The sequence below is a fragment of the Lycorma delicatula genome, chromosome 1 (genome assembly GCF_047948215.1).
Source record: "Lycorma delicatula isolate Av1 chromosome 1, ASM4794821v1, whole genome shotgun sequence".
Taxonomy (NCBI): domain Eukaryota; kingdom Metazoa; phylum Arthropoda; class Insecta; order Hemiptera; family Fulgoridae; genus Lycorma; species Lycorma delicatula.
Genome location: NC_134455.1, coordinates 190354201 through 190380958, shown reverse-complemented (window position 1 = coordinate 190380958; position 26758 = coordinate 190354201). Strand labels below are relative to the sequence as shown.

Genomic DNA, 26758 nt, shown 5'->3' with positions numbered 1-26758 from the left:
TTTCATGGAAAACAAATTAATGTTTTATTATTCAGATTTTTAATTTTTGTACTTATACAATATAAATGTTTAAAAAAATACTGAAAATATTTAAAATAAAACATCCTTAACAGTAATAAAAATATGTAATAAATTAGATGGATATCATTAAAATTAATAATAGCATATTTTTGTAACTAGAGCAAAAATTAAAAATAAAACAAGTTTTCTTTTACATATATCAATGAATCAGACTGAAAAGAGCCTGAATATGGCTAGCGATGTAAATTGTTTAATATAACTGAACATTAATTATGTAAGGTAGGAATGCACCTCAACATTAAGATTACAATCATACATACATTTGATTCAATATTTAAATTTCCAGCATTATTTCCCTCATTAATAAACACTAATTTTATAAAAAATAGATTTAACATCATATAAATATTTATGTAGACATCATATATGTAATAAACTGATAAACAGATAACATTTCCTAAACTTGTATACCACCTCTGTAATTCAGAATATGTGAGTATCACTTGCCATGTAAACATTCATTTCAAAACAATGTATCACATTACCATAACTCGCGGCACAGGACTCAAATTCAAAGCATCAACAGCATAAATGTTGATAAACATTACAAGCAGACATCAATCATGGTAAACTGAATGGTAAAATGAATTCCATATTCATGTGCTTTCCCTTTATAAATATAATCCATTACAAATAAATGAATTATTATAATTATGTTTTTACAATGATTAATAAACATGTTAAAAATATGGTAAGAGCTGCTAAAATTAGAATACACATCATTTTACGATTTTTTCTTTGATATGCATCAGCTTTTTGAAGTTGCTGATATCCCTGAAATACTTGCATTTGAGTTTGTTCCACATTATAATCTATCCTATCAAGTACTGTTCCCTGAAACAAAAATTTACAAACTGAAAAATAATTACAAAAATAAATTTAGATTTTAATTCAAAATTGAAATACCATTGATCAATAAATTTAAAAATCACCAATTTATCACAAAAGTAAACAGTTTGTAAATAAAAAATTAAATTTTTCTCTCAAGGAAATTTTATATAAAATATGAATATAAATAAAGTCATTATATTAATAACAAATATATTAAAAGATATCTGAGTAATTGAAGCAAACAACTTAAAAATAAAGATATAATTTTTTTATATTCATGCAAGTTAGTTTAAAAGTAGTAAATGTAAGGGTACATGAATGTAAGAAATGTATAATGTTGAAGGAAATAAAAAAGCCAATAAAGAAATAAAAAGGTCACATTCACAAAGAAAATTAAAAAAAACCCAAGTGTAGTTAAGATTGAATATTTCAGTGTAGATAATACACTGAATATTTATTTCAAAGAGAGTTAGGTATAAAAATTACATAAGTCATATAATTTATGCTTTTATCTTTATAACATTTGAAAAACTAATTTTATTACATGTTAAACAGTAAATGCAGCAACTTAAAATTACTATTTTATAAAAATAACAAAATTAATTTTTAAAAATGTAACAATTACATACAAGGTCTGTCCGAAAAGTAATGTCACAAAGTCCACAAGTATGAAAAAAATAAAGGACTTCTATGTAAAATTTAGAGTTAATGGTTGTCTGGGAGATACAAACTCACGGTGGATGATGTCAAAAACACAATTTGCTTGGTCTTGATCTTTGAATTGCTTATTCTAGCCTTCTTGACGAGGGGATGCTGAGGTATGCCACTCAGCAGTTTGCTTCTTCGTATCGGGGTTGTACTGGAATATTCATGTTTCAACATCTGTGATAACATTGTCCAAAAAGTGAGGATCATTTTCACACATTTCCAAAATGTCCTGACAAACTTCCCTTCGGCAAGATTTTTGGTCATTGATCAAAATTATTGGGACAAGCTTCACGCGCGGTTTTCTCATGTGCAAATCCTTGGTCACAATCTTGTAGATAATAGCTTTTAGAATATTTAACATGTGGCCATTAAATGAACACTCATTCGACGGTCTGTTTGCAAAAGTTCTTTCACATGAGTCACATTTTCGTCATTTGAGGTTGATGGGCATCCAGCACGGGTTTTGTCATCAAACTCTTCACAGCCATCCAAAAATGCCTTGTGCCATCTGTAGACTTGCCTTTGTCATAAACACTCACCCCTGAAGGCCTGTTGAATCATTGGAAAAATTTCTGTTGCAAACTTGCCAAGTTTCACACAAAACTTGATCATGTATCTTTGTTCCAGCGAGCCCTGCATCATGACTCGTACAAGACACGAAACAAGGTTTATGAAATCACCCATCTTTCACCTCCGAGAGTTCGGAGACAACTGAGCAAGCACTCATTTGGTAGTTGACACTCCACCATCGATCCTGGCAGTTTATAGAGCATGCTGCAATGTACAGTCACTTCACAATAAAATATATGACATTACTGTATGAACAGATCTTCTATATATAAATTTGATAAAATGTCAAATACTTGTAAAATATTAAATACAGAAAAATAATTTTGGTACTTCTTTTTGGAAATGTTAATTAAAAAATATTTTATATACACTAAACCACAAAAAATTAAGAAAACAAAAATAAAAGGATGACCATTGAACAGAAGTTGAACAGTTAACCTACATCTAGAGAATGACATTTTACAAGGGGAATGTATACAACCCAAATTTATATAGTATGAATATTATTTTAGATCTTATCTTATATAATAGCATGAGCTAATCTTAACAGTGTTTTAACGCTAGCAAAGGAAAATGTAGATTACGGAAAAGCTGAACAATTTCATTTTTTGGCAAAATTTTTACTGTGTTGGTGTACTTTTTCAAAAGATTATTTTGTGTTGAAATCCTCAAACAAAGATTGAGGAGGGTCCCTGTAACACAGTGACGATAAATGACTGAAAATGTAACAGGGTAGCGAGTTTGGTTGTTGGTCAGGATTGAAGAAGGCTACAAAGGATACATTGAAAAGTACAATGTGCCTAAATAAAAAAAGATTGGTTGCTAAGCAAAACGTAATAGTAGTCAATGAGGTCAACAACAGTTGTTCCATTCTGACAATGAGTCCACTTGTTAGCAGAGGTCTGGACCTCTCTTTCATCTCTGCTTCCAACCAATAAAAGAAAGTACAGAAAATGCAATGGTCGCTTAACCTTGGGCAACGTTCACAAATGCTGATATGATTTCTAGCAGTCTCTTTAACTAACAGAATGAAGTTAAGGAATATAGTGTGTCTGAACAATACAATAGAAATGGTTGCTTCATAAAATAGAATTACAGAGGTTGAAGTTATTGCCAGTCCATTAAAGTAGCTGTTCCATAATTGCTACTAAATTGATTATACGTCAATCAGCAAATACAGATGCCTCTTGTATTACAAAGACCTAACCAATGGCATATCCAGTTAGTCTTAGCTACTATAATGTTAAATTAGCCTTAGGAATCAATATAAATGCTGAGGTGATGGTATTAAGTCAACTTTTTAAACAGGATAAGGATGAGGATGAGGATGACAGAACATTTTTTTCTTTTACAAAAGAAAAAAATGTTATATGCAATAGATGTTATGGTAGGTATTATCTTATGCAGCAGTATGAAAAATAAGGACTACAGAACAGAAGCACAAGGATGGTGATTTTTATGAAGTACAAACTCTAATATACAAAATAAATATTTAAGTCTTAAAAATATTCAAAATGGGAATCTAAGATGTAAGGTACGTATAATAAATCAGTATAAATGTATCAAACATAAGTAAATAATACCTGCTCCACAACCATGTGGGAGAGGTCCTTAAAAATTTCATTGAGATCAACAATTGACTTTACAATTCCTTGAACTTCTGCTTCATGATGTGCTGCCATACGTGTGTTTTCCTCTTCTAACAGCAACAGCTGTGCCTGTGTCTGACATCTTATGCCTCCCATTGTTGAAAAACTGAACTGACGGTCAATATTTTCAGCTTCACTTGTTAAACCACCCCATTCAAGATCAGCTGCAGTTTTCTCACTTGTGTCCAAATCAAGTACTGTATCAAAGTACTGGCGAGAACGTTCCTCTCTTGAATTCAAATCTGTTAACATCAAAAACATATTCATAATTCAAGTATAAAAGTTATAAATTACAACAGAAAAGACATACAGAAATATTTAATAAGAAATTAAATATTAAGAAATGATATAGGGTCATGAAATACCAGAAGTAGTGGAATTCTGTTATTTATGTAGTAAAATTATAAAGAATGGATAAAGTAAGGTAGTCATCAAAAGTAAACTGGCGTATGCAAGATTAAATATGAAATGAAAAGGCCTTAATAAGAAAAGTAAGTTGGGAGAGAAATCTGTGTTAGAATGATGTAAGAAGGTAAACTACATTAACAGACTATAGATAAGATATCCAGATTTACTAAAATGATCATAGAGCATAAGCACAATACAGGATAACAAGGACTGACATAATAAATATATAGATACCGAGATTAAAAATTAGCATAAAACAGAAAGGAATGGATAAAAGCACAAACTAGAATTACTGATGACTCAAAAAAAAAATTATATCTTATTAAATAATAAAATAATATGTATCAATATAGTAACAAATTTATTTAATTAGTATGGTTTTTTTACTTTTACAACCTCTGATAGTTTATGTCTATCTTAAAGTAAGATTCATGCTGACCTAAATTTAGAAAATTAATATAAATATATATGTAAACTTATACTTATGTTTATATTAATGAATGTGCAATCTTTGCTTAAATTAACAGTCACTTATTCTTAAAAAATAACAAAATCCACCTTTACAAACCAGACAATGAAACTGCTTTAGCATAACTCAACACAATACTTTGGCTTATCAGAAAGGGCCTTAATATGCTTCCAATGCAATTTTTAATAAATTATTGAAACATCTGAAAATTCTTTCAACCAATTTATTTAAAATACAATAAAAATATATTATTTTATGGAAACAGTACTACTCTTTTGATTCATTTTAAAATAATACTAATTAAAAAAAAATTTTAAAAAACAAAAACTGTTTATCTACCTCCTGTGCAAATTGTACATAAATATGTGCTCAACAGTGGATCTGAATTGCGAATTATTTTTAGTAATTTTTTTATACTTTATGTATTTACTTTAACATTATTTCATGTGTTTGAATTTAACTATTAATATGTCGTATATCTACTTATTTAGATTCTATGTTATCTACAAATATGCCATAATTTTTTACCTGGTATTCAAAAATGCATATGTTAATTATATTCTTAAATAAACTTCTACTGTTACTGTGTGTTATCTATAATCATAACTGGACTTATTATAGACAATCTTTTAAGTCTAAAATTATTAGAAGATTAGTTCTTTAACAAATAGAGACACAAATCTGTACAAGGTAATTCATTTAACAAATATCAATAACAGGAAAATGTTCCCATTATAATTTGTACATAAAAGTTAGGCAATTTTTTTATTTTTAAAAAACATTGATTAATCATAAGTATTTACATAAAAAGAGTTTAAAAACAATTGAAAATTCTGAATTCAAACAATCTGATAAGATACAAAAATTTAGAAACTATTTTTTTTTTTCAAAAGAACGCCTTTTTATAGAATTTTTTTTTTTAAAAACAATTGCATGGTTTTTAAAAACCTTGCAAATATTATGTTTATTTAGTTTATAAAAATTTGCCAAACAATATTCAGAAAAATCAAGAATGCAAAGAAGTCAGTAATTACTCACTTCAGATATTTTACCCTTCTGTTTTAATCTTTTTTAATTTTCTTTACTCGGAAATTTACCTTTACTATTGTTAAAAGTTCTTAAATGAGAGACGAAAAATTAAGAACTTTTTATTACTTTATACAACATTTAAATTTCATAATTTATTTTTTATATTGTAAAGCTCATCTAATGATATGCACTAGTATTTCATCTATACAATTTTGAACAGGAATTGAAATACTAATTACTCATCAAAGTTTAGAAAGCTCAGATGAAGATGGAATGGCAGGGAAGGACAAGGATTATCAATACAAACACATGCTACTTGCATGCATGCGAGTACATTGAATGGTGAACATGTCTGTTTCCCTTTATTATCTACTTAATGATATTTTTATTTATGTATTTATTTTTTTATATTCAATAAAAAAAACATTTTTTTTTTTGTATTTATTTATTACTTTTAGATTTTTATAGTAGCTGCCATGTAACAACAAGCTTGGATGATCAGCCCGCACGTTACTGCTGTACTATTGTTCTCTGAAACATTGGTACACCATGATTAGTCATCTCCTAGTAGCAAAAATATGATGCAACTGTAGTTCAGAAAGCAATGTATTTTTGTATGTTTACAATAATAAGAAAGTAACATCATGTTTCAAATACAAAACAATTATTTTTGATTCTCACTTGCTTTACCATGTATAAAAGGTTCAGCTCTGTGGTTCTGCCTCATGTATTTTGTTACATAGTAATTAATTTATGATACTATATTTTGTAAAAGATTATTGTGGTTTATGGTTCTAACTTTTTAATGTAGTTTGTTAAGAGAGAATAGTTATGGCTTTAAGTCTATTGTAAAAGATAAAAAATTTCAAAGATAGACACACGAAACTGTAAACATTGTGTATGATTTCATGAAGAAAGAATCTTTAGCTGTACGAAAATTAAAAAATGACTAGCATTTAATTGCTATACAGAAATGTAAAGAGAATTGCAGCTGCCTGTGGCATTTCCAGGACTCAGTTCAAAGCCTAAGAGAATAAAAAAATAGAACTTCTTCGATTCAAGGGGCCAGAATGTTCATTCATCACCCTGAAAATGAAATTTTCTAAACCAGTTACCAGATTAGATGATTTTGATAAAGGTGTGGATAGGCGAACTGTGGCTGAATTTCACTCAAAGTTAGGGGAGCTGCCTACAGTTAAAAAACTCTGTAAAGGATTGAAAATTAAAATTAATTTTAAAGGAAGTGAAACTAGTTTAAGAAGAATTTTAAACAAATTAGGTTTTAGGTGGCATAAAACAGAAAATGAAAGGAAAATTTTAGTTGAAAAACATATTAGACAGAAACAGATTTCACATTTACAGGCAGTCTGTGATTTTAGAAAATGTAACCCAGAATCATATACTTAGATGAATCCTATGTTTTATAATCCATTCAACGGCAAAATCATGGGCTAATGATAGCGGTGTAGGACTTCATTTATCAATAACTAAAGATGAACGCTTAATTATAATTCATGTTGGAGGTGAAATGGGCTTTATTCCAATTGCAATGTTAACTTGAACAGCCAAATCAAAAAGTATTGATTACCATGATAGATGAATACTAAAAATTATTTGAAACAGGCTGAAGAAATATTAGTTCCTAACTTTCCTTCTGAGTTTGTAGTAGTTATTGACAATGCTCCATATCATAATACCTTTTCTCCTTTCTAAAAAACTTCCACTGTAATCAAGCAAGAAATAAGACATGACTGTTTGACTACAGAAACATCATATTCCATTTTCGTTCAAATGCTTAAACCACAATTGTATGAACTAATTAAGTTAAACAAAAGTAACAGAAATCAATACCAATTTGACGAATTGTTAGAAAGAAGTGGTTATTAAGTTTTGCAGCTTCCCCTTACCATCATCATTTAAATCCAATTGAGATGGTATGGTCACAGGTAAAATGACATGTTGCGAGGTGCAAAACACTGTTTAAGATGTCAGAAGTGCAGAAACTGTGTGAAGATAAAATGAATTTGTTGAGTGATGAACACTGGAAACCTTACTGTGAAAAGGTTAAAAAAAATCAAAGGCGAATGTTTGAGCCAAAAATCGTTAATAGATTGTCTGACAGAATCTTTCATTATCTCTTTATGCAGTGTCTGTGATATTAATAACGATTGCACAGAAGATAGTGATGGCAGCAAAGAGAGCATTTCAGCTGAGGAATTAAATGGATAATTCATTTTCCAGTAAGTATTTAAGTTAAAGTTATAACCATCCCGCAATATCTACAGTGTAATTAGTAACAGATAGTATTTTGTCATCTGTTATTACATTTACAATGTACAGTATACAATTAGCAAACTGTATTTAATTTCAAAATTGTTGTATTCATTTGTTAAAAATAGAACAATTATTTGGTAAGGGGGATTACTAAGAGTGTGGAACATGTTTTTACAGTGGGTAATAATCGTCACCACTCCAAGCTCACCATTACTTGGCAGCGACTTTCTTTATTTTACAAAAAAGAAAAGTAGGAAGAAAGGATGAGCAATTTTTTTTGATTTGCAGTGTAATCTACCCATATCGTTGCACTCTTCCTGTCTGATGAGAGATTTATTGATATCTCACTTCAGTTTCAATATTACTGTTAGCTGTTGTGAAATTTTTTTCTCATAATTCTTTTCTATTTTTAGCACATGTTCACAGCCTTCTTCCAACATTCAGCTGGTAGTTAGGAACATTTTTTTAAAATTATATTTTGCAAATGTGACAATTTTTTCTTCTACCTGACTTTATTTTTGCCCAAATCAGATCAATTGGGCTGAGTTCAGAATGGTGCAGAGGCATATTTAATATGACTGTAATCCTCCAATATTTTTGTCAAAGTAGTACTATTTATAGCAAGGCATATTCAATTGCATTAATTCATGCAGTACAGTTTTTAACATATTTGTTGAACATGGAATATTTCTCCTTTACAGCTATTCAACAGTATTTTTTCTGCAACTTGAATTCAGGCCTTGTGTGATTTTACTTTATGATAATAAATGTTGTCAATTATCAAATGCTGTTTGATAATTGTTACTTTGTTGAACACATTCATTATTTTACATTTGCTTTGACTTTTTTTAAAGCCACTCCTTGTCTTAATCCGTGGTTAGATCTTCACTGAGGCATTGGGAAGGTAAACATGAAATATTTATATTATATACATAATTTATATATAAATAATATATTTATAGTGTAAATATATATTATATATATATATATATATAGGCACAGTTCAAAAGGAAGGGTTGATTGGTAACAAAATGAGAACAATTGAAAAAATGAAAAATTTATTAATGGTTTCAAATACTTATATATTTACTTTATTTTTCTATATAATCACCATTTTATTCCAAACACTTTTGATAACATGAAACGAGCTTCTTCAAACCCACTGCATAAAATTCTGCTGCCTAGGATTGAAGCCACTTTTGCACTGCGATTTTTAACTCTTCACTTTCCTCAAATTATTGGGATGCAAGCCAGTTTTTGAGGTGTATGAAGAGATGAAGAGACTGGACGCAACATCAGGACTGTAAGGAGATGATAAAAATTCTCCCTTGTGCATGCAGTCATGTGTTATCATGAAGAAGAACAAGTCCTGATCTCATTATTCCCTGTTGTAAGTTTCGAATGACATGATGCAGTTTGGTGTTTAACAATAGACTTGTGATGTGATGGGTGTTCCAGATTCCCTGAAATCATCAAAAGCACACCCTTCTGGTTACAGAATACAGTTGCCATGAATTTGCTTTGAAACTGGTCTTGTTTCAGTTCTTTTGGTTTAGGTGAACCGAAATGACGCCACTCAGTGGATTGTTATTATGTCTCAGCATTGATGTACAAAACCAATGTTTCATCACCAGTGATGGAATGGAGAAAAATGTATCTCTCTTGTTGTTGAAGTGGTCGAGAAAAGCAAATGCAGATGTAATTCAGTGATTTTTGTGAGCACTTGTCAACATTTTTGGCACCCATTGTGCACACAACCTGGAGTGTCAGTCACGATTCTCAACAATATTGTCTTTGAAACTTTTGGGATTTCAAAAGAAAGGTTGCTAATTATAAAGCAACAATTTTCTCTTACTTTTGTGTTCATACATTCAACAAGATCGTCAGTTCGGACACTAGGCCTGCCACTTCTCTGTTAGTTGAGAACATTTGAGAAGTCTTCCTCAAACTCAACACTATTGCCTCATTTTTCCTTCACTCACTGCAATTAGAAATCTAATCACTGAACGAACTTCACAACTGGTGGGGTTTGTTATTACCACACTGTCTCGCAAAAGCAAACAACAATGAACTGACAGGAATGTGGCAATTACATGCCCATCAGATCACTTTAACCTACTGCATGTGTGTTGGCGCATGTGCAAACCAACCAATGTTGCCAATTGCTATTTATAATTCATCAGCCCTTACTTTTGAACTGCGCCTTGTACATCACTCATAAGTTTATATATATATATAAACTGCTGGTCTAGCGTACTGAAAAATACTATAATAAATTGCATAAATGAAGTATGAGTATTGAAAAATAATGTTTATAAAATATGGAAACAAAGAAATACAGAATTAACAACATGAGTGAAACAAAGTGGCTTCTGGTAACCTATGAAGCCATTTCTCCTCCACTGTATTAGCAGTAACATTATACTCCAGATAGGATTAATATGCATCTATGTTTTTACTCTTTCTAAACTCTGTTAAATATACTTATTATAATGGTAACTCATTTCAAACAGTCAGCAAAAAATTTCCCAGTTTTTTAACTTTACAATTATTTTTGATCACTTTTCAACAATCAATACATAAAAATTCACCATTTAATTTTTTTATTTCTTTACTTCTAGAGCATATTTTTAAAGTTTTTCACACATTAATTTCTAACTTACTGGCTTTCAGTCAGTAATTATTTATCAATAACAATTCATATTTATCTTTTTATATCTAATAATCTTGACTTTATTACATCAAAGTAACACTCAAATATTTAAAATCGGTTCATAGGTTCATGAAAATTCAAAACAATCTCTGCACCCACATATAAAAAACAAAATTAATTGAAAATGCAAAACAGAATATTGCTGGAAGGGGATATTAGTGTTTTAGAAAAAAATATTAAACAAAGATTAGCCTACATAAGTAAATAAGAGAAAATCTTTGAGATAATGAAAGCATTTAACATTAGTGTTGCAAATGGATAGTTGTTTAAAATAAAATTGTTAATGTGTGGAATAATTATAAAAAAGAAGAAGTAGGTAGAGAAGGAAAATCATTTAGCGAGGAAATAGAAGAAGAAAATTAATTAATTAATTTCACAAAGGTTGCAGCTTTAAAGTATTTTCAAAGTTGCAGTTATCAAATATAAACAACATTATTTTGATGCACAAAATAAAAAATAATTCCATTTATCAAGCATTTTCATTTTAACATTTGAAACATTTTTATTTGACATTTAACATACTCTGATGTGTTTTGAATAATTTTGATATTTTGATTGGTTAAAAACAGTTTCTACAAACAGCCATTTTGAAACTGATGGGTGGTAAATATTTAATGTTACTGAAAGAGTGGCCAAAACAATAAAAAATTGATAAGAGTAAAGAATGAAGTTAAATTTTAACAAAGGATGAATATATACATTTTTTTGAATTGGTTTATTGAAGTTATTAATAAATGGATTTATATGTAACACAAAAATTCCAGCATTCATGTCTGAATTTCTCAGTAATTCTTCATCAGATTTCTATTTGTAAGGATTCTAGCTGCTTTTTTTATTATGCAAACGTGCAGTATTTGAAGTTAGCTAACTTTATTATGACAAACATAAGTACTTCCTGTTTTGAAAAATTAGAGACTATCATAATCTTATTTTTGTTATCTAATGAATAGTTAACAAATGTCATCATCCTTCACTAAATTATAATTAATAATTTCAGTTGGATGGATGTAATCAGTGCTTAGTAATAGATATTCTATAAAACATTAATAAACTGTACATTAAGCTATTTAGATTTTAATGAACATCTTTCATGATTTCTTTTCTTATGTATTCTTTGCAATGAAGATTATATTAAAATGCAAATTTTCTTACATAAATCACAAAAAAAAATTAGGCCTCAAAAATTAATTATGGAGCACAGTTGAATTCTAATGAATTTAAATGGTTGGGGAAAAAAAATATTTTGAATGATAGTTATTACTTAGATAAAAAATAACAATAATCATAGTTATTATTTAGATCAAAATATTATTTTGACTTTCTCATAAAGTCAAAATATACAGCATATATCAAATTTAATACTTTGCTAAGCAGTAAAAATGTAGTGACAGTAGTGTATACTAACAGCATTTACGGAAGGATAAATCTATGAGTAATGTTGTAGTTGTACATTTATCACTAAAACATTATGATAAAGACATTATTAAACCTGATACATAATTAAAATTTTAAATAAGATTATTATTACTTTATCTTAATTTATTATTGTATGAAATTTTAAATATTATTAGAGCTGATTACTTAAAGCAATTTTCACGTAAAAACACAACGACTGCAGTTGTAACTATAGAATTTACAAGAGAATAACTTTTATCATCTGTAAAATTTTTTAATGGAAATAAAATTATTAGTTATAATATAAAGCTTTCAAATAAATTATAGGTCTTCAGTAGTTATTTCCGAGGATAGTGCTGTTGATTTTAGAAGTAATTACTTGAAAATGACCCATTACTGATCTGAACCATTTTTATATTTATGAATTAATAATAAGATATTAAAATTATTTTTGCTTGTTTTATTTGAACACTAGACAAAATCAAAACACGTGAAAACTTTGACTGTATGTTGCCTATACCTGTAATTTCCTTTAAAGAGGTCCATAACAGCATAATAATTACACAGATTTTAAACAGTTATATAGGAGACACATAAATCATGTGAGTGGCAAAATAATTTATAATGCAAATGTAAACGCTTTTCAATCCTAAACTATTGGAGATAACATTTGCTTTCTAATATGTTTTAATCTTTCTTAATGAAACATTTGTTATAAAACATGGCATTCTTAAAAACAGTAGAAAGGAGAGAAGCAGAATTTTGTCTAACTCGAGAAGGGGATTCTATATGAAAAATGTATTTATAACTAGTCCGTGTGAGGGTGACATGTCATTTAAGTGTGTTTTAATGGTCAGTTAAGAAGACCTGTGCACACATTATGCTTGTTACCAATCTCTGATTGATTTAATTATTTATATGCTCATAAATATTGTATTACTAATTATAACTCATCTGCATACTTATATTAATTTAATTGTGATTTCACATTCATATTGCTCTTAACACTCCTAAACAGGCTAGTTACTATACTACAGACATACACACATATATACTACATGCATGTACATACATACAACGTATACATATACATTATATATTTCATTTATTGATTTATTAATTGACTTGTTTATTTGAGATATAAATTACCCAAGATTTATTTATATTGATTTATTATTGTGGTGCAATAAGACACCAGAGACTATTTATTGACTGATTTATTTGAGGTATAGATTACACTAAATTTATATACACATTAAATTGTCTATGGCATGACTTTTATACCGGCCATTGGATACAACTTCCCAGTAGACCCATGAACAACACATTAGAAGAAATCCTAGATCTATAAGATTGTAGGTACAATTAATTGTAATGTAAGTTGTCAATGGAATGAGTTGCTAGTCACTGGATACATCTTCCCAGAAGACCCATGAACAACACATTAGAAGAAATCCTAGATCTATATGATTGGAAGTTAAAAGTAATTTGTCATTGGTGTGAGTTATATACTCGCCAGTGGATTCATCTTCCCATTAGATGCACAAAAAAATTTATTGAAATGTTCAGATCATTGATTTTGAACAATTTATATATTCACTGATAAAGAAACATATAAAATACGCTTGGTAAACCAAGTTCAGAAATCCATGAGTTCTATAACTACTATTCATTATATAATTATGATAATTAATTAATGATTACAACATCCACATCCACAGTACAATAAAAATAATGAATGTGAATACAGTTTCAAACTAGTTATGTAATACTTGTATAATTAATATACTTTTATTTATTTATTTAAGTGATATGCATAATTTAAACTCTTATAGGTTAAACTTAATGTTATTACAAACATTATTGTTTGTAATATTTTCACTTTCAATATTTTATAAAGAAATAATTTGATTTTTTCATGGGAAGTTATGTTAGAACTCGTTCTCCTTTTGTTGTTATTAATTATAAATACATAAACTGTCTTGTTTATTCATTTGTAAAGGCAAATAAATTTGTTTTTATTCAGCTAGTCTACTTTATCAGCTGATATTTTATATTAAATTTTAAACATTAAATTAAATAAAATAAAACATTAAATTTTTCTAATTTAATGTATTGTTCAGTCATAATTTTTACATTCTTTCTATCATATTCAAACACTCAGTTTGAAATTTTTTCACTTTTCAAGAAAATCTTCAGCAAAATTAATACACCTGTCTCATCTCTGAATCGGCTTATTTTTATTTTTTTTATGCTTGCTGCAAAGAAACTTTTGTTTTGATGTCAGACCAATTTAGCCAATCTTCTTCGACATCATTATTTCCATTAAACTTTTTACCATGTTGCCCCTTCTCCTTGAGTTGACGAAATTAGTGGAAATCTGATTAGGCAAAGTCAGGAATATATGGGGTGGGGTGGGGGTGGGGTGAGATAGTACTTTCAATGCAATTTATTGATTGTTTCTTGGTGAATCCTTGCCTCATCAAAGGTTACAACACTGTACAAAAAAGTAAAAGGTGTCTTGTCTACTTAATCACCTTTCTACAGATACCACTGATTCAGCTTGTCTGAATTTGTAGAATCTTGTAGAGATGAACTAGATTGCTGTGTCATGTATTGAGAACATCCACAATCTTAATCAAAACAACTTAATGATTAATTTGAGGACAGAATGAGGTATAATTATAAAATAAATTCCATATAAATGAAAAGAATACATATTAACACAAATCTGTGTAAGCACATGTTAGCTGCCATTACCAAATAACTGTATGCTAACGTAACAATCATTCTTCAAAATGACATAATAATCACAAAGATTAAAAAGCTTCACTTTCATAACTCATTGTCTACTTCACTGAAATGAATATAATATTCTGACAATTTGTTTTTAAATATGCTGGTGGATAAACCACATTTACATAATTACTTACAAAAATCAATATTTTCATCAATATTGTTGTACAACAGCATTTGCTGAAATGCGGGTAACATTCAAAACTACAAATGATACTTTCTTTGTATATACTGTAGGGTCTGGCTTTTTATGATGAACAAATATCATATCAGATGAAGCAAATTTCTAAGGGTCCAAATCATTCTTCAAATGCTTTACAGTTTTAAGAAAGACTGAAAAGTAGCAATCTTTTACTTCACAGCATGGGAAAAACAGTGTAAAGCAACAAATTAATATATACCATCATATTGGAAACAATGCATTATGTATACAATGTCTCTCTAGTAGGGAACATTCAAATCAGGAACATTACACGTTACTAAAATATAAACAGGATAAAATATATAGGATTACAAAATAAACAATTTACTTTTTAAATATGTGTTTTGTAGTTTTCTGAAAGTAGTAGAAAGTTCTTGTAAAGAAGAGATAAGTGAAGCGGTAACATTTTTTGATAGCTGTTGTTCTAACTGTGTCTGACCATAACTGCTTTGCTGCCTTATCTGTTGAACAAGCCTGTGTGTAGTACCAAACATCTGGAAAAAAATAATAAAGTGAACAACCACTCACCTTTTCAAATAAAAAAATTGGAATATTAAGAATAATTACTATCAACATTGAAAACCAATTGGATAACGTTAACAAAGAATTTGTTTAATTCTAATAGACTTTTCTATCACATCTTCTATTATATAAATGTAAAATTCAAAATTTAAATAGTAAGTACTACTATTATCTAATTTTTAATGTGTTTTCCTAAAGTTTGTTTTGTATTTTTATGTCCATATTTTATTTAAATCTTTCTATTTTTGTTAAAAGTGTGTTTTATATAACAAGTCATGTGTAGAAATAAAATGTTTGCAAAAATATAAAAGGCAAGAAACCTACAACTTATGCAAGGTAGGCAGCTACTGATGAGCATAAGTTATTTTTTTTAAATTGTAAAGACTGTAATTTTTCATTAAAAAAAAATCAACTGATTATACAATAAAAAAATCATTATAGTGCATATGGTCAGGTGACAGGCTTAAAAAAATTCATGGGTTGAATTGGGAAGTTCTGACTTTTTTAAGAAATTGTCAATAAACATCCTACAGATATTTTCCCTTGAATTAGTTGGTAATACTTTGGCAGCCAGCTAATTCAAGAATATGTTCCTTCCTATTTATTGTTCATATCCAAGAAATTTTTAATGAAACATGGACTGACCACTATCAATAAAAAAAGGTGATTAATTAAATTAATGGCAAAAAAACAGTTAGAAACAAACTAACTAAATTGAATAATTTAAACAAAAATCAGGATTACAATGATTATGACAATAATAATAGACAGCATATTAAACTGGACACCTTTTAATCTGACACTAACTCAGCCAACACATTCAAATGTGGCAGAATATTTAAGTACAGCTCTGAACATTGTAACTAAAGAAATGGTTTAAATGCTATGTGATTAAATTGTTTAAATATGGAAGTGAAAAAGTGCCCCGGATGGTCCAAATCGAGTAATAAAGCAGTTGAGCATAAAACTGTAGGTTTTCCCACAAGTTGACCAAATTGAACAATAAAGTAATGTTGTAATGTTTCAACAAGATGGTGCATTCCTGCACAGGGCCTAGCCCAGGTGTTTGATGCGTTGTCAATGAATGGTGGATTGGTCCTGTGTTTTGGCCTCTGAGAAGCCCAGATTTGACACCCCTAGACTTTTTCTATGGGGATTTGTTAAAAACAATACATCATTGCTGCTATTGCCATAGTTATGCCTGCGATGATCCAGTGGACCTGGGTAGAAGTCAATTATCAGCTGCATGTTTGCAGAGCGATTAACGGAGCTCATATTGAAACATTCTAAGGTCTGTAAAAAAATGTTTTGGGAGTTTGTGAATTTCTGAGATGAAAAATTGATTCCATCAACAATTTCAAAATATTTTGAAATTTTTTCAGAAGAAAAGTTGGTACATAATAAAAGAATTCTTGACTGACAAGAGCAATTATGGTATTGATCTTTATTAAACAAATTACCAATAGAAAGTTGTAGGGGTTTGGTGTACCGTGCTGTTTTTTGTATTTTTTATATTATGCTACTTTTTTTGGTTTTCCCATGTTTATGTTGATTTTATTGTTGCTATATATATTTTATTCAAATTTTTATATGATTACAACACGTTGCCTATAATATTTTGGGATGTAAGGTGTTATACAACAACAAATCAAATAAAAAAAATATAATATAATCATTACTTTAAATAATATAATAATACCCAGCTTGAGAGGGGTTAGAAAAGTTCATATTTGACTACATCTTAAAATATGGTCAAATAATATATTTTATCTAGGTCAAGTATGTTTGTTACAAGGAGCCTAAATTGTTTAGTACCCTATGCACTGGAATAAGAAGAAACGAAGATCCTAGGTCCTTCACAAACAAATAGCAGCAAGAATAAGTGTGGCTAATTTGTATAGATGCTTCTTATGTTTGCTGAGTATCCACCTTCTAAGGTGGCTACCACCTACCTTCACCACTAAGGCATCCATCCACCTTCTAGAAAAAAAGGGAAAGGCTTTCCAATAATTTCAAAAATATGCAGAGGAAATCTGTTTATCTAGATTTAAACCATGCTGAACTGCTGACATGCATAAATAGTTACTGATGCAGGAAGTAAGTAAAAGCTTATAATCAATCCCCTTACCCTAGTTCTGTGGATCATCAGATGAAGTACCTTCTAAAACTTAAAAGAACCTAAATCCTCTAAAAGGATGTAAGTCCTTTAAAGAGTGGACTTAAAAATATTAAATACTTATTGCACTTAAAAAGATATAAAAGATCTTGAAAATTAATAGCCAACAGTGATGATAGGTATTCTTTGAATTCATATGTATATATGAGCACTTAGTTGCGTAAAACAATGTGATATTTTATTATGCCAAAGAAATTTTTCCTAATTATTAAAATCCACTATTAAAGACATCTTATTTTATCAGACTGTACAGATGATTTACATAGTATCATAAGATTTTTGCATTAATTCTTATCTTTGATTTTAGTCAGCAGTCCAGCAACTAGAAAAAATAACATACCATTGAACAATAATTCTAAATAGGAAAACCCATTTTTTAATTTGAAAGAATGATTTATATACATTTATCAAATACTTTTTTCTGTGTTAATCAGAATCTGATTAATCCTGAATGAGGCAAATGAAAAATTTATTATTGATCTTAAATTTATTTTCATGAATAATTTAAATTTAGTTTGAAATAGTTTAATTTATACACAAACATTAATTTGCTGTACAATGTAGTAGCTTATGAGTTTTATACATAAAAGTTCACAAATTTCATAGTCCTCACACAATGAGTTATTAAAACTTCAAACTCATCACCAAAGATACAGAACACCTTGTGTAGTTCATCATTATATTTTATTTAATAAATAAACAGTCAACAACAAATACAATAAAAATTAAAAAATGTTATCAAGACCACGGTGAGAAAATAAAATAAAGAGTTTATTTTAATCATTAAGAATAAGCGATAATAATGTGATTCATAATGCTTTGATAAAAAAACACTGAGTAACAAATTATTTCCATGAAGTTATAATTCTTTATTAAAATATGTCAATGTTCATTTTCCACGAACATGTCATGTTTTAATAAAAACTATTGTAGTCAGTATAAATATAGATGCAAAATTAATCTGTATTATTAAAATAAAGTATTTTTAAGAACATGAACTTTACTGTAAAAATCGTTTTTGATAAAATATTTTCACTGACACAGTAAATAAAGTCAGTTTATAGGTTTCTCTTCTTTCTGTGCGCTAGAGGCAAAATTTCTGAGCTCAACAATTAAAAAGCCATGTTCAACCAGAATATTGAATATCAAAAATCATAAATGAATTTTACCCACAATCGATATTTAAAAAAAAAATTCTTATATTTTTAACCAATTCAAAAATGAAAATATCCACATAATTAGATTATACATAACAATGAACAAATATAAATCCTAAAATATTATATGCTTTTGGAAAAAACTTAGCTTTATTCTATTTTTAAAAACGTTTACCTAGATCTTAGTATTAGGTCAAAAATAATAAGGGAGGGGATCTAAAATCAAACAAAAATACCTAGGGGCAAAGAATCTTAAAATTAAAAACTAATCTTATGCTTGTATAATCTGTGGGTGGTCCATATAATCTATATGATATAGATAAATGCCAAATTTCATACAATCAAGATCCTAAGCCTTAATCCTGTACCACGATCATATCACCCCTGTATCACAATCCTAAGTTAATAAGTTATAAACAAACTTACAGCTTAGGTCAAATACAAATAACACCGATTTGATATGGCTATGATGGAAACATAAGTGTTGACAGGAGTTTTAATTTTTTAACAAGGAGGTTATAAATAATGTGATACAGGTATAGCCGCAAATATGGAAAATTTTTTTAGATTTGATTGAAATTTAAAAACCGTTTTTACGAGACCTTCTAAGTATCACAACATGCTGAAACAGTTAAACATCTCAGTTATTGAATTTTTTCAGCACTGAATAATGGTTTACTATAAAAAAATTACATTATGTATCAGCAAAGAATCCTACTAAAAATAGATAAAAAAAAAAAATTAAAACAGTTTGTAGTAAAAAAGTTTTAATTTCAGTAGCTCTCCATTACTCTACAGTAACTTGGGCTTAGTTTAAGAAAACTTATCCCAATTCCATCTGTCTTCATACAGATAAGACTATATTTTTATTAATTACATAAAATTTATTATAATTAATTATTAATCACATAACACATTTGTTGTTTTACAGGAACTATCTTACTCTATTTCTTATGATTGAAAAACATGTAAAGCATCTGAAATACACGAAGGAACAGTTGGAGTTTCCTTCTCTGACATTAATTATGTCATCTCTTCTCTGACATTAATTATGTTCACTGACTCACTGAGGGGGTGAGTCAGTGAAATGAGGGGTATGAAGATATTATTTGTAGAGTTTGGGAGAATTTGTAGGTCAATGGGAGAATTTCTATGGAAAATGAAACTTTCCATTATATTAAAAGCAGCTTCTCTTTTAAACATACAATCATACAAAGTCACAAGTATAGTTAGAAGAAATATAAATCACTTATCTAGTATTAAACTGTTTTCTTAACAGTTCCAGCATTTAATACTTTCAGTTACGTGTGTTTGCTTCCACAATGTAATATTTATTACATATTTCATATCACTACACTGTTGGAATATTAGAATAATTATATCAGTAAGATAATTTAAATCAACATGTCTCATACAACCAACCAATAAAATTAAAAGTTAATTTTGTTACAGCTTATACTTTAGCATAGCTGATCAGTGACCTGTATTATACAATAAAATATCAAAAATATAATTTCAGGCAATGACAGATTCGGTAACTTTTAGGACTAACCCGAGTGATTTCCTGAGTTAGAATTTCAATCTGATGTTCCTCTGCACTGGAATCATCTAATGTAGGTCGTAGCAAATGCTTGTCATAAAGTCTACTCAACTCTTCAAGTTTACCTTTTAACCTTGAAAGAGCATAATGAGTTTCTTCAAGAGTATCAGCCCAGCCAGGAAGTCTTGAATCTGAATACCGCAATTCCATTCCAGATTCAGTTTCTGACACAAGTGCCACAGAGTCTGACATATGCTGAAAATTTCAAATAAATCTATAGAAGTAATGAGGAACTGAATATTATAATTATAAATAAAAGTATAAAGTAAAGTAGTTGTTATATTGTATATGAAAATAGAATGAACAATATATACTCCTATTAAACCAAATGTTTAAAAAATACTTCCAGTTTAAGAATAAACTGATATGGTGTATTAGGCATTGCAGTATATATCTATACTATAAATGAGATGATCATAGAATAAAACAAAAAAGCTGAACATTATCAACAGTTTTTATTTATATAGTCTGAATGATGTCTCTTGCATACTACACATGGTCATGTCTATCACAAAGGTACTCAAAACACACATTAAACAGTATTAGTAATTAGAATAGGACTGTTAGCTGTTAAGACCAAAATTATCTGTGACAAACATTTGTTTGTCACAGATGATGTTTGTCAATGATCTGAAATCCTTCCTCTTATTTTGTAAATGAGTTCTCATTATGTATAAAATATGCACATCCAGTGCTTTATTCATAGTTTCCTCACTATATTTTAACTGTACAAACTACCTGAATATCTGTGGATAAGATAAATTATGGATATGGCAGAATTTATTAACGATTTAAAATCTGTCTTAAAAATAAATTTCAGTAGACAGGATGCTGCTTTCTTCAAAGATTCGTACAGTAGTCCAAAGCTTTTATTAGTTACAATCAAGCATTCGTAGAATGAACATTTTGTGTTTGCCATAAATTTGTTTTTTAAATGGCGATTCAGCTACTAACATAACATGAATTTAAATGTCATTTCAATAATGAAAAGTCCTAAAATGCCAGACTATTTTAAATTACTTGAACATGTTTAGATTGACTGTTTGTGCATTCCAAAAGAGAATCCTGGCTGTTTGTAATATGAAAGCAAACCAAAGAATATGGAACAAGAGTAGTTATATAGTAGAGACCACAAAATTCTAAGCACTACACATGTCAAATAGAAGTGTTAGAACTGATATTTTTTTTTATCAAAACAAGATATTTTTTTTTATCAACAAGTTTATAGAAATGATAAGCAACAACCACAATTTCTAACTAACTTAATAATGCCAGATGCAGGCACTTTCATTTAGCCAGGTATATCAATGAATGGAATTTCAGTATTGGGCAGAGCAAAACCCATGTTTACAGTATAAATCTCCTCTGCACAGTGAATACGTTACATGTGGTGTGGAGTGAAATCATTTGGAATTTTGGATTCTTACTTTTTTGATGACAATGGTAACAAAAAGTGAACAGTGTATGTTACAATATTGAATGAATTATCCAAAAATATTAACACAATACATTCATTTACACTTAGTATGTTCAACAAGATAGTGTGACAACTCATACAGTATAACTCACAAGCAGACTCTAGACCTGTATTACTGATGTTATTTTAAAAATTTAATACTTATGTAAAATCATTCTCTAGGTTTTCAAAATATTAAAGTATTAGTATCCATCTTTAAAAATAAATTACCATTTAACAACTGTAATGTCTAATAATTTCTGCTGACCTTGCACATCCTCATACTGTAGCTTCAATAGCATGGTTCCAGATGCGTTTCCAACTTCAACAGACAGAATTTGATGTTTGCTTTCATACTGCTGCTAACATGGCAATGGTTTCCCACAATGTAGACAACATGATGATAACGTTCCCAATCTGCTTAGCAAAGAGCTTTGTGGTATTGTCAGATGAAGATAAGGAACAGCTATGCAGATTGCAATGAAATTTCTGTCTGGGTAACTACAAAATCTTTATTTACTTCTTCAACTATTTATTAAAAATTGTGCATACTACTTACTATCCTTTTAATATATGCATCAGAATCCAAACAAGGATTCAAATTCACATTTTTTGGGTATACAAAGCAAGATCGGCTGGTTTTAAAAGTATTTATATTTAATGAACTATAAATTATTAAGTTTCATATGTAACAATAACTATTTTAGATATGAATAAAATGTATTATGTTGTGTTTCTCAGCTACATAGTGAAATACTTATTTAATTAATTATTTCTGAAAATTTAACATTTTCCCATACATCCTTTAAATCTTAACGTATAAAAGAACATGTCCTGACTTATTCATCAACGCCCATGTTTCCATGTTCTTCTTATGGTGTAAAGAAACACTAAGAAAGTGTTTTTTTGAAATTCCAAGTTTAAAGGGTTAACATGGAGTAAAAATAAAATTTACTACTTTTTTTTAATTTCTCTATAATAAATCAAGATATAAGTTGATTTTTGGTGAGTCTAATCTTCATGTGAATATCTAAAAACTAATTTCTAGATTTTTTGAGATTCTTAGTTAAACGTGTTAAAATGGATTTTGAATTTTTTTTTGAAACCCAGCTATTTTTTTTTTTCATTTCTTGCCAACAAATGAAAACATCAACTTGATTTTTGATATGTGTAATTTTTCATGTAAATATCCAAAAACCAATTCCTAGATTTTTTGAAATTCAATCTTGAAAAGGGGTGAAGAAAGGTAAAAAAAAAATTGAAAATGCTTGCAAATTTTCCCAATTTGTAGGGTGTATACCGAAATTAAATGACTAGCACTAGATAGGGAATCTTGGAGAGCTGCATCAAACTAGCCAAATGATTGAAGACAAAAAAAAATATCATCATGTACTCAGGCATTATCATGTACTCTTAACGTATGCAATGAATATTATGATATTAATGGCATATACCTGACGGATAAAGGTTCCCATAATAAACATATGTTAATAAAATCAATGCAGTTTTATTACACTATAATATTTTCTTTAAAACATGAGAGCTCTAAGGTTGAATGCACAGACGAATCATCTACTGTTGTATCCCATACCTTATATATTTCATATCTGTGTTGTAATTAGAGCTAAACAATTCTAAATCAAAAGTTAAAACTGGCATATGTGGATCACAAAAACAGGAATGGACAATTGCATTTTTCTCCCATAATTGTGCCAAATAAACAATGCTCCTATGTGTTTAACAAAGTTTAGGCATATGCACGTATGCAACACAAGTTGGACAATATTGCTTTCCTCATCACGTAATAATTAATTTACTTTGTAAACTATTTAATTTGTAATGCAGATGGAAACATACCTTGAAATTTTAGGATAAATACTTTTTTTGGCAGTGAAAGAATTATTTTATTTATTATAATTTCAATATTTCATAAACTCCCTAATTGAAAAGATAAATCCACAATTCATCAGTAAAATATAGAAAATCAATTAAAAATAAATGATTATAAGCTTTCGATACACAATCTACAATCGCGCTACATCTACAAATTTACTACTTTCTACAGATTTTTAGTAAATAATTATTTTGCACCATTCCTAACGAGGTTATTTTGTTTTTTTAAAATAAATTCTTGAATCATTGCTTTTTAAATCTTTAGAAAGTAGAAATAATTAATGAATTAACGTAGCGAAGGCGAAACAAAAACTGCCATAGGTTGATTAGAAAAAAGCATAAGGCCTTTAAAGTAGACAAAATCGTAACACAAATTTCCCGTATAAGATTTGTTATTAATTTTAAACGTCGCGTTCATTTCAGAATAACAATCTACAAGCTGGTGTATCGAAATTCTTATCACGATAAATTTTGGATCTTCGTTTCTTACCTGTTCCGAATAAATATGTCTACTTTGAGATGCATTGTTTCTCATTAAAATAAACACGTCCGTTAAACTTCGTGTAGCCATTGTACTAGAAGTAAATAATGGATCTACCTATTAATCACAACATCAAGTAAAAATAACCCACGACTAGCCATTGCACTATTCTGTCAAAAATCAGCTGTCTCAGACATAACCTGCTTTAAAGTCATGCGGTGTTGATTCCGCAGTTGTACCAATAAAAGATCTAAAACTGATAAAAATAATATTTGATTTTAGAGATATACAATAAAAGGAAAATAATAAATAAAAAAAAAATTCACTTTGGATTTTAAAGGCCATGAAATACCAGGAAATAATCAACAAATTTTCTTATGAAAAGGACTGTGCGAATTGACAAAAATTATAGTTTCCTTTCCATAAAATTTCGTGTAGGATTTCTTAGTACTAATTTGTTGTCCTAAACTATTTGTCTAATTCTATTTATTACATTTTTTTAACCTCCGGGTCCACCGTCAGATACTGCTTCAGAGGATGAGGTAAATGATTTGTAGCATGTGTGAAAAATGACATACCCGACTGGAGTTCAAACCCGGTACCTCCGGATGAAAGGCCGAGACGCTACCACTCGCGCAACGAAGATTGGCATTCTATTTATTACTGTGATTAATGTAAAGCACCTGGTAAAACGACTCCTCAGATCAGGATTGCTTTTTCTGAGAGTGAAAATGTTCACAGTTTCCAATTCCTGCAGTGAACAAAATGAAGGTGATTAAAACGCTAGAACTTCTTCTGTACTTTATGTTCAGCAGTATGTTTGGCTAAGTGAAGAAGGCAATAGAAAACCATTTCACTCCTTATTTTCCTTAGGGTGGATTATTTGTTATCATGAAAATGGCTATGTCAACTTTGGGTGTAAATTGTATATGACACCCGGTCATCAATAATTTTTCTGGTTATGGTCCATAGCTAGACAAATGTTTTGTTAAGTTATTTTATGATTATTCCAGAATGAATAAAATATTACATGCAACCAATAAATACAGATATTGAAACAAATTTATTACACCCATTTCACATTAGTTTGATAAAATGAAGATATATATATTTTAAATATTACCTGTATCAGTAAGTAAATGGACATAATGTTTATGACTGGACTTTTTAACTTTTCTCCAAAATAATAACTTTAACAAAAGTTAGATTGAGCGTCTGCAAGGTGCGCCTAGATAAATCTGGAACAAATAGGAGAAATTTGTCTGGTGAACTGAATCTAAACAAACTTCACAACTTCATCACTATCATCTAGTCACACAGCACTATCACCTTACTAGATCACATCTAGAGCTGAACTTGAGACCCAGTCCCGAGTGACCCCTTGACAGTCAATCATGAAAGGTCGTTTGTAATACTCTACTGGCTGAACCAAGCAACACCAGATTTCAGAGAAAGCAGCACTTGAACATGGTGGGCTGCCATTTAGAAGATAACATGCAATTGGAAGTATTGGTTCTAACATCATGCACATGAACACGAACAATACAAAATCCAAAATCAAACAGAAGCAAATCACCTACATCTCCATTTACAATGTAAACTCACTCATGAAGACTGGTAAACTAAAAATAATAATCAACTTAATGGATCAGCTCAAAATTCTCATCTTGCGACTGCAGGATAAGAAACACCAACCAGGAAATCATGGAATCTCAAGGATGTAGGCTCTACAAAGATAAAACTGGGAAAAGAGTGATGAAAAGTATCTCACACTTTGGAACAGACTTTTCGGTCAGCCTCAAAATAAACTCCATTTAAGAATTCAAGTCACAATCCCTAGGAATCTTAACACTCACCCTAAAAGATTTTAATAAATTCTACACCATAATAAATGTCCATGCCCCCACTAATAATAAAAACAAGTCTCAGAAAGACTGTAAAGAAACAGAAAAGTACTGGGATCTACTCGACCAGACCATAAATAACATCCCAAAAATCATGTTAAACAACTAATTCGAGACTTCAAAACTCAACTAGGCAGAGAAAGAAGGTACCAGGACATCATCAGAAAATGGCTCGTCTAAAATAGAACAAATGAAATTACAAGAAACCCATCAATTTCTTTAGAAACCACAACCTAATCTCGAAATCCACATATTTCAAGAGGAAACTTCAAAAACTCAAAACCTGGAAACACTCTGTTTAAAGAAGAATGGCAACTAGAACATGTCTTCATGAACAAACATTACCACAAAGAGATCTATAACATAAAAGTCCGCCGAGGTGTAAATACAGGTTCAGATCACAATATAGACAAAATTGAAATAATTAAATTCATTCTCCAAAGG

The 26758-nt window shown here is 29.2% G+C and overlaps 1 protein-coding gene across 2 annotated transcripts; it reads right to left on the bottom strand.

The window, feature by feature from the left end:
- Syx16 (syntaxin 16) lies at positions 1 to 24618 on the bottom strand. 2 transcript variants are annotated; one of them, XM_075368913.1, is made up of 5 exons: positions 22305 to 22823; positions 20533 to 20775; positions 15454 to 15619; positions 3774 to 4081; positions 1 to 915 (listed from the first exon to the last, which is right to left on the bottom strand). In XM_075368913.1, the coding sequence occupies exons 1-5, from the start codon at positions 22317 to 22319 to the stop codon at positions 733 to 735; spliced, it is 915 nt and encodes a 304-aa protein (XP_075225028.1). In that variant the 5' UTR covers positions 22320 to 22823; the 3' UTR covers positions 1 to 732. The 2 variants fall into 2 exon arrangements, with proteins under 2 accessions (XP_075225028.1, XP_075225020.1); XM_075368905.1 differs by lacking the exon at positions 22305 to 22823 and adding an exon at positions 24420 to 24618 and having other exon boundaries at positions 7 to 915.
- Positions 24619 to 26758: the final 2140 nt, after the last annotated feature.

Bases quoted from the DNA above. Each gene is read 5' to 3' on its own strand.
- Syx16 (XM_075368905.1), bottom strand. From the start codon at position 24,500: ATGGCTACACGAAGTTTAACGGACGTGTTTATTTTAATGAGAAACAAT. The intron at 20,776-24,419 runs GTAAGAAACGAA...TGAAATTTTCAG, and splicing joins GACATATTTATTCGGAACAG to CATATGTCAGACTCTGTGGC. The intron at 4,082-15,453 runs GTAAATTGTTTA...TGATGTTAACAG, and splicing joins ACAAAACACATATTTAAAAA to ATTTGAATTCAAGAGAGGAA.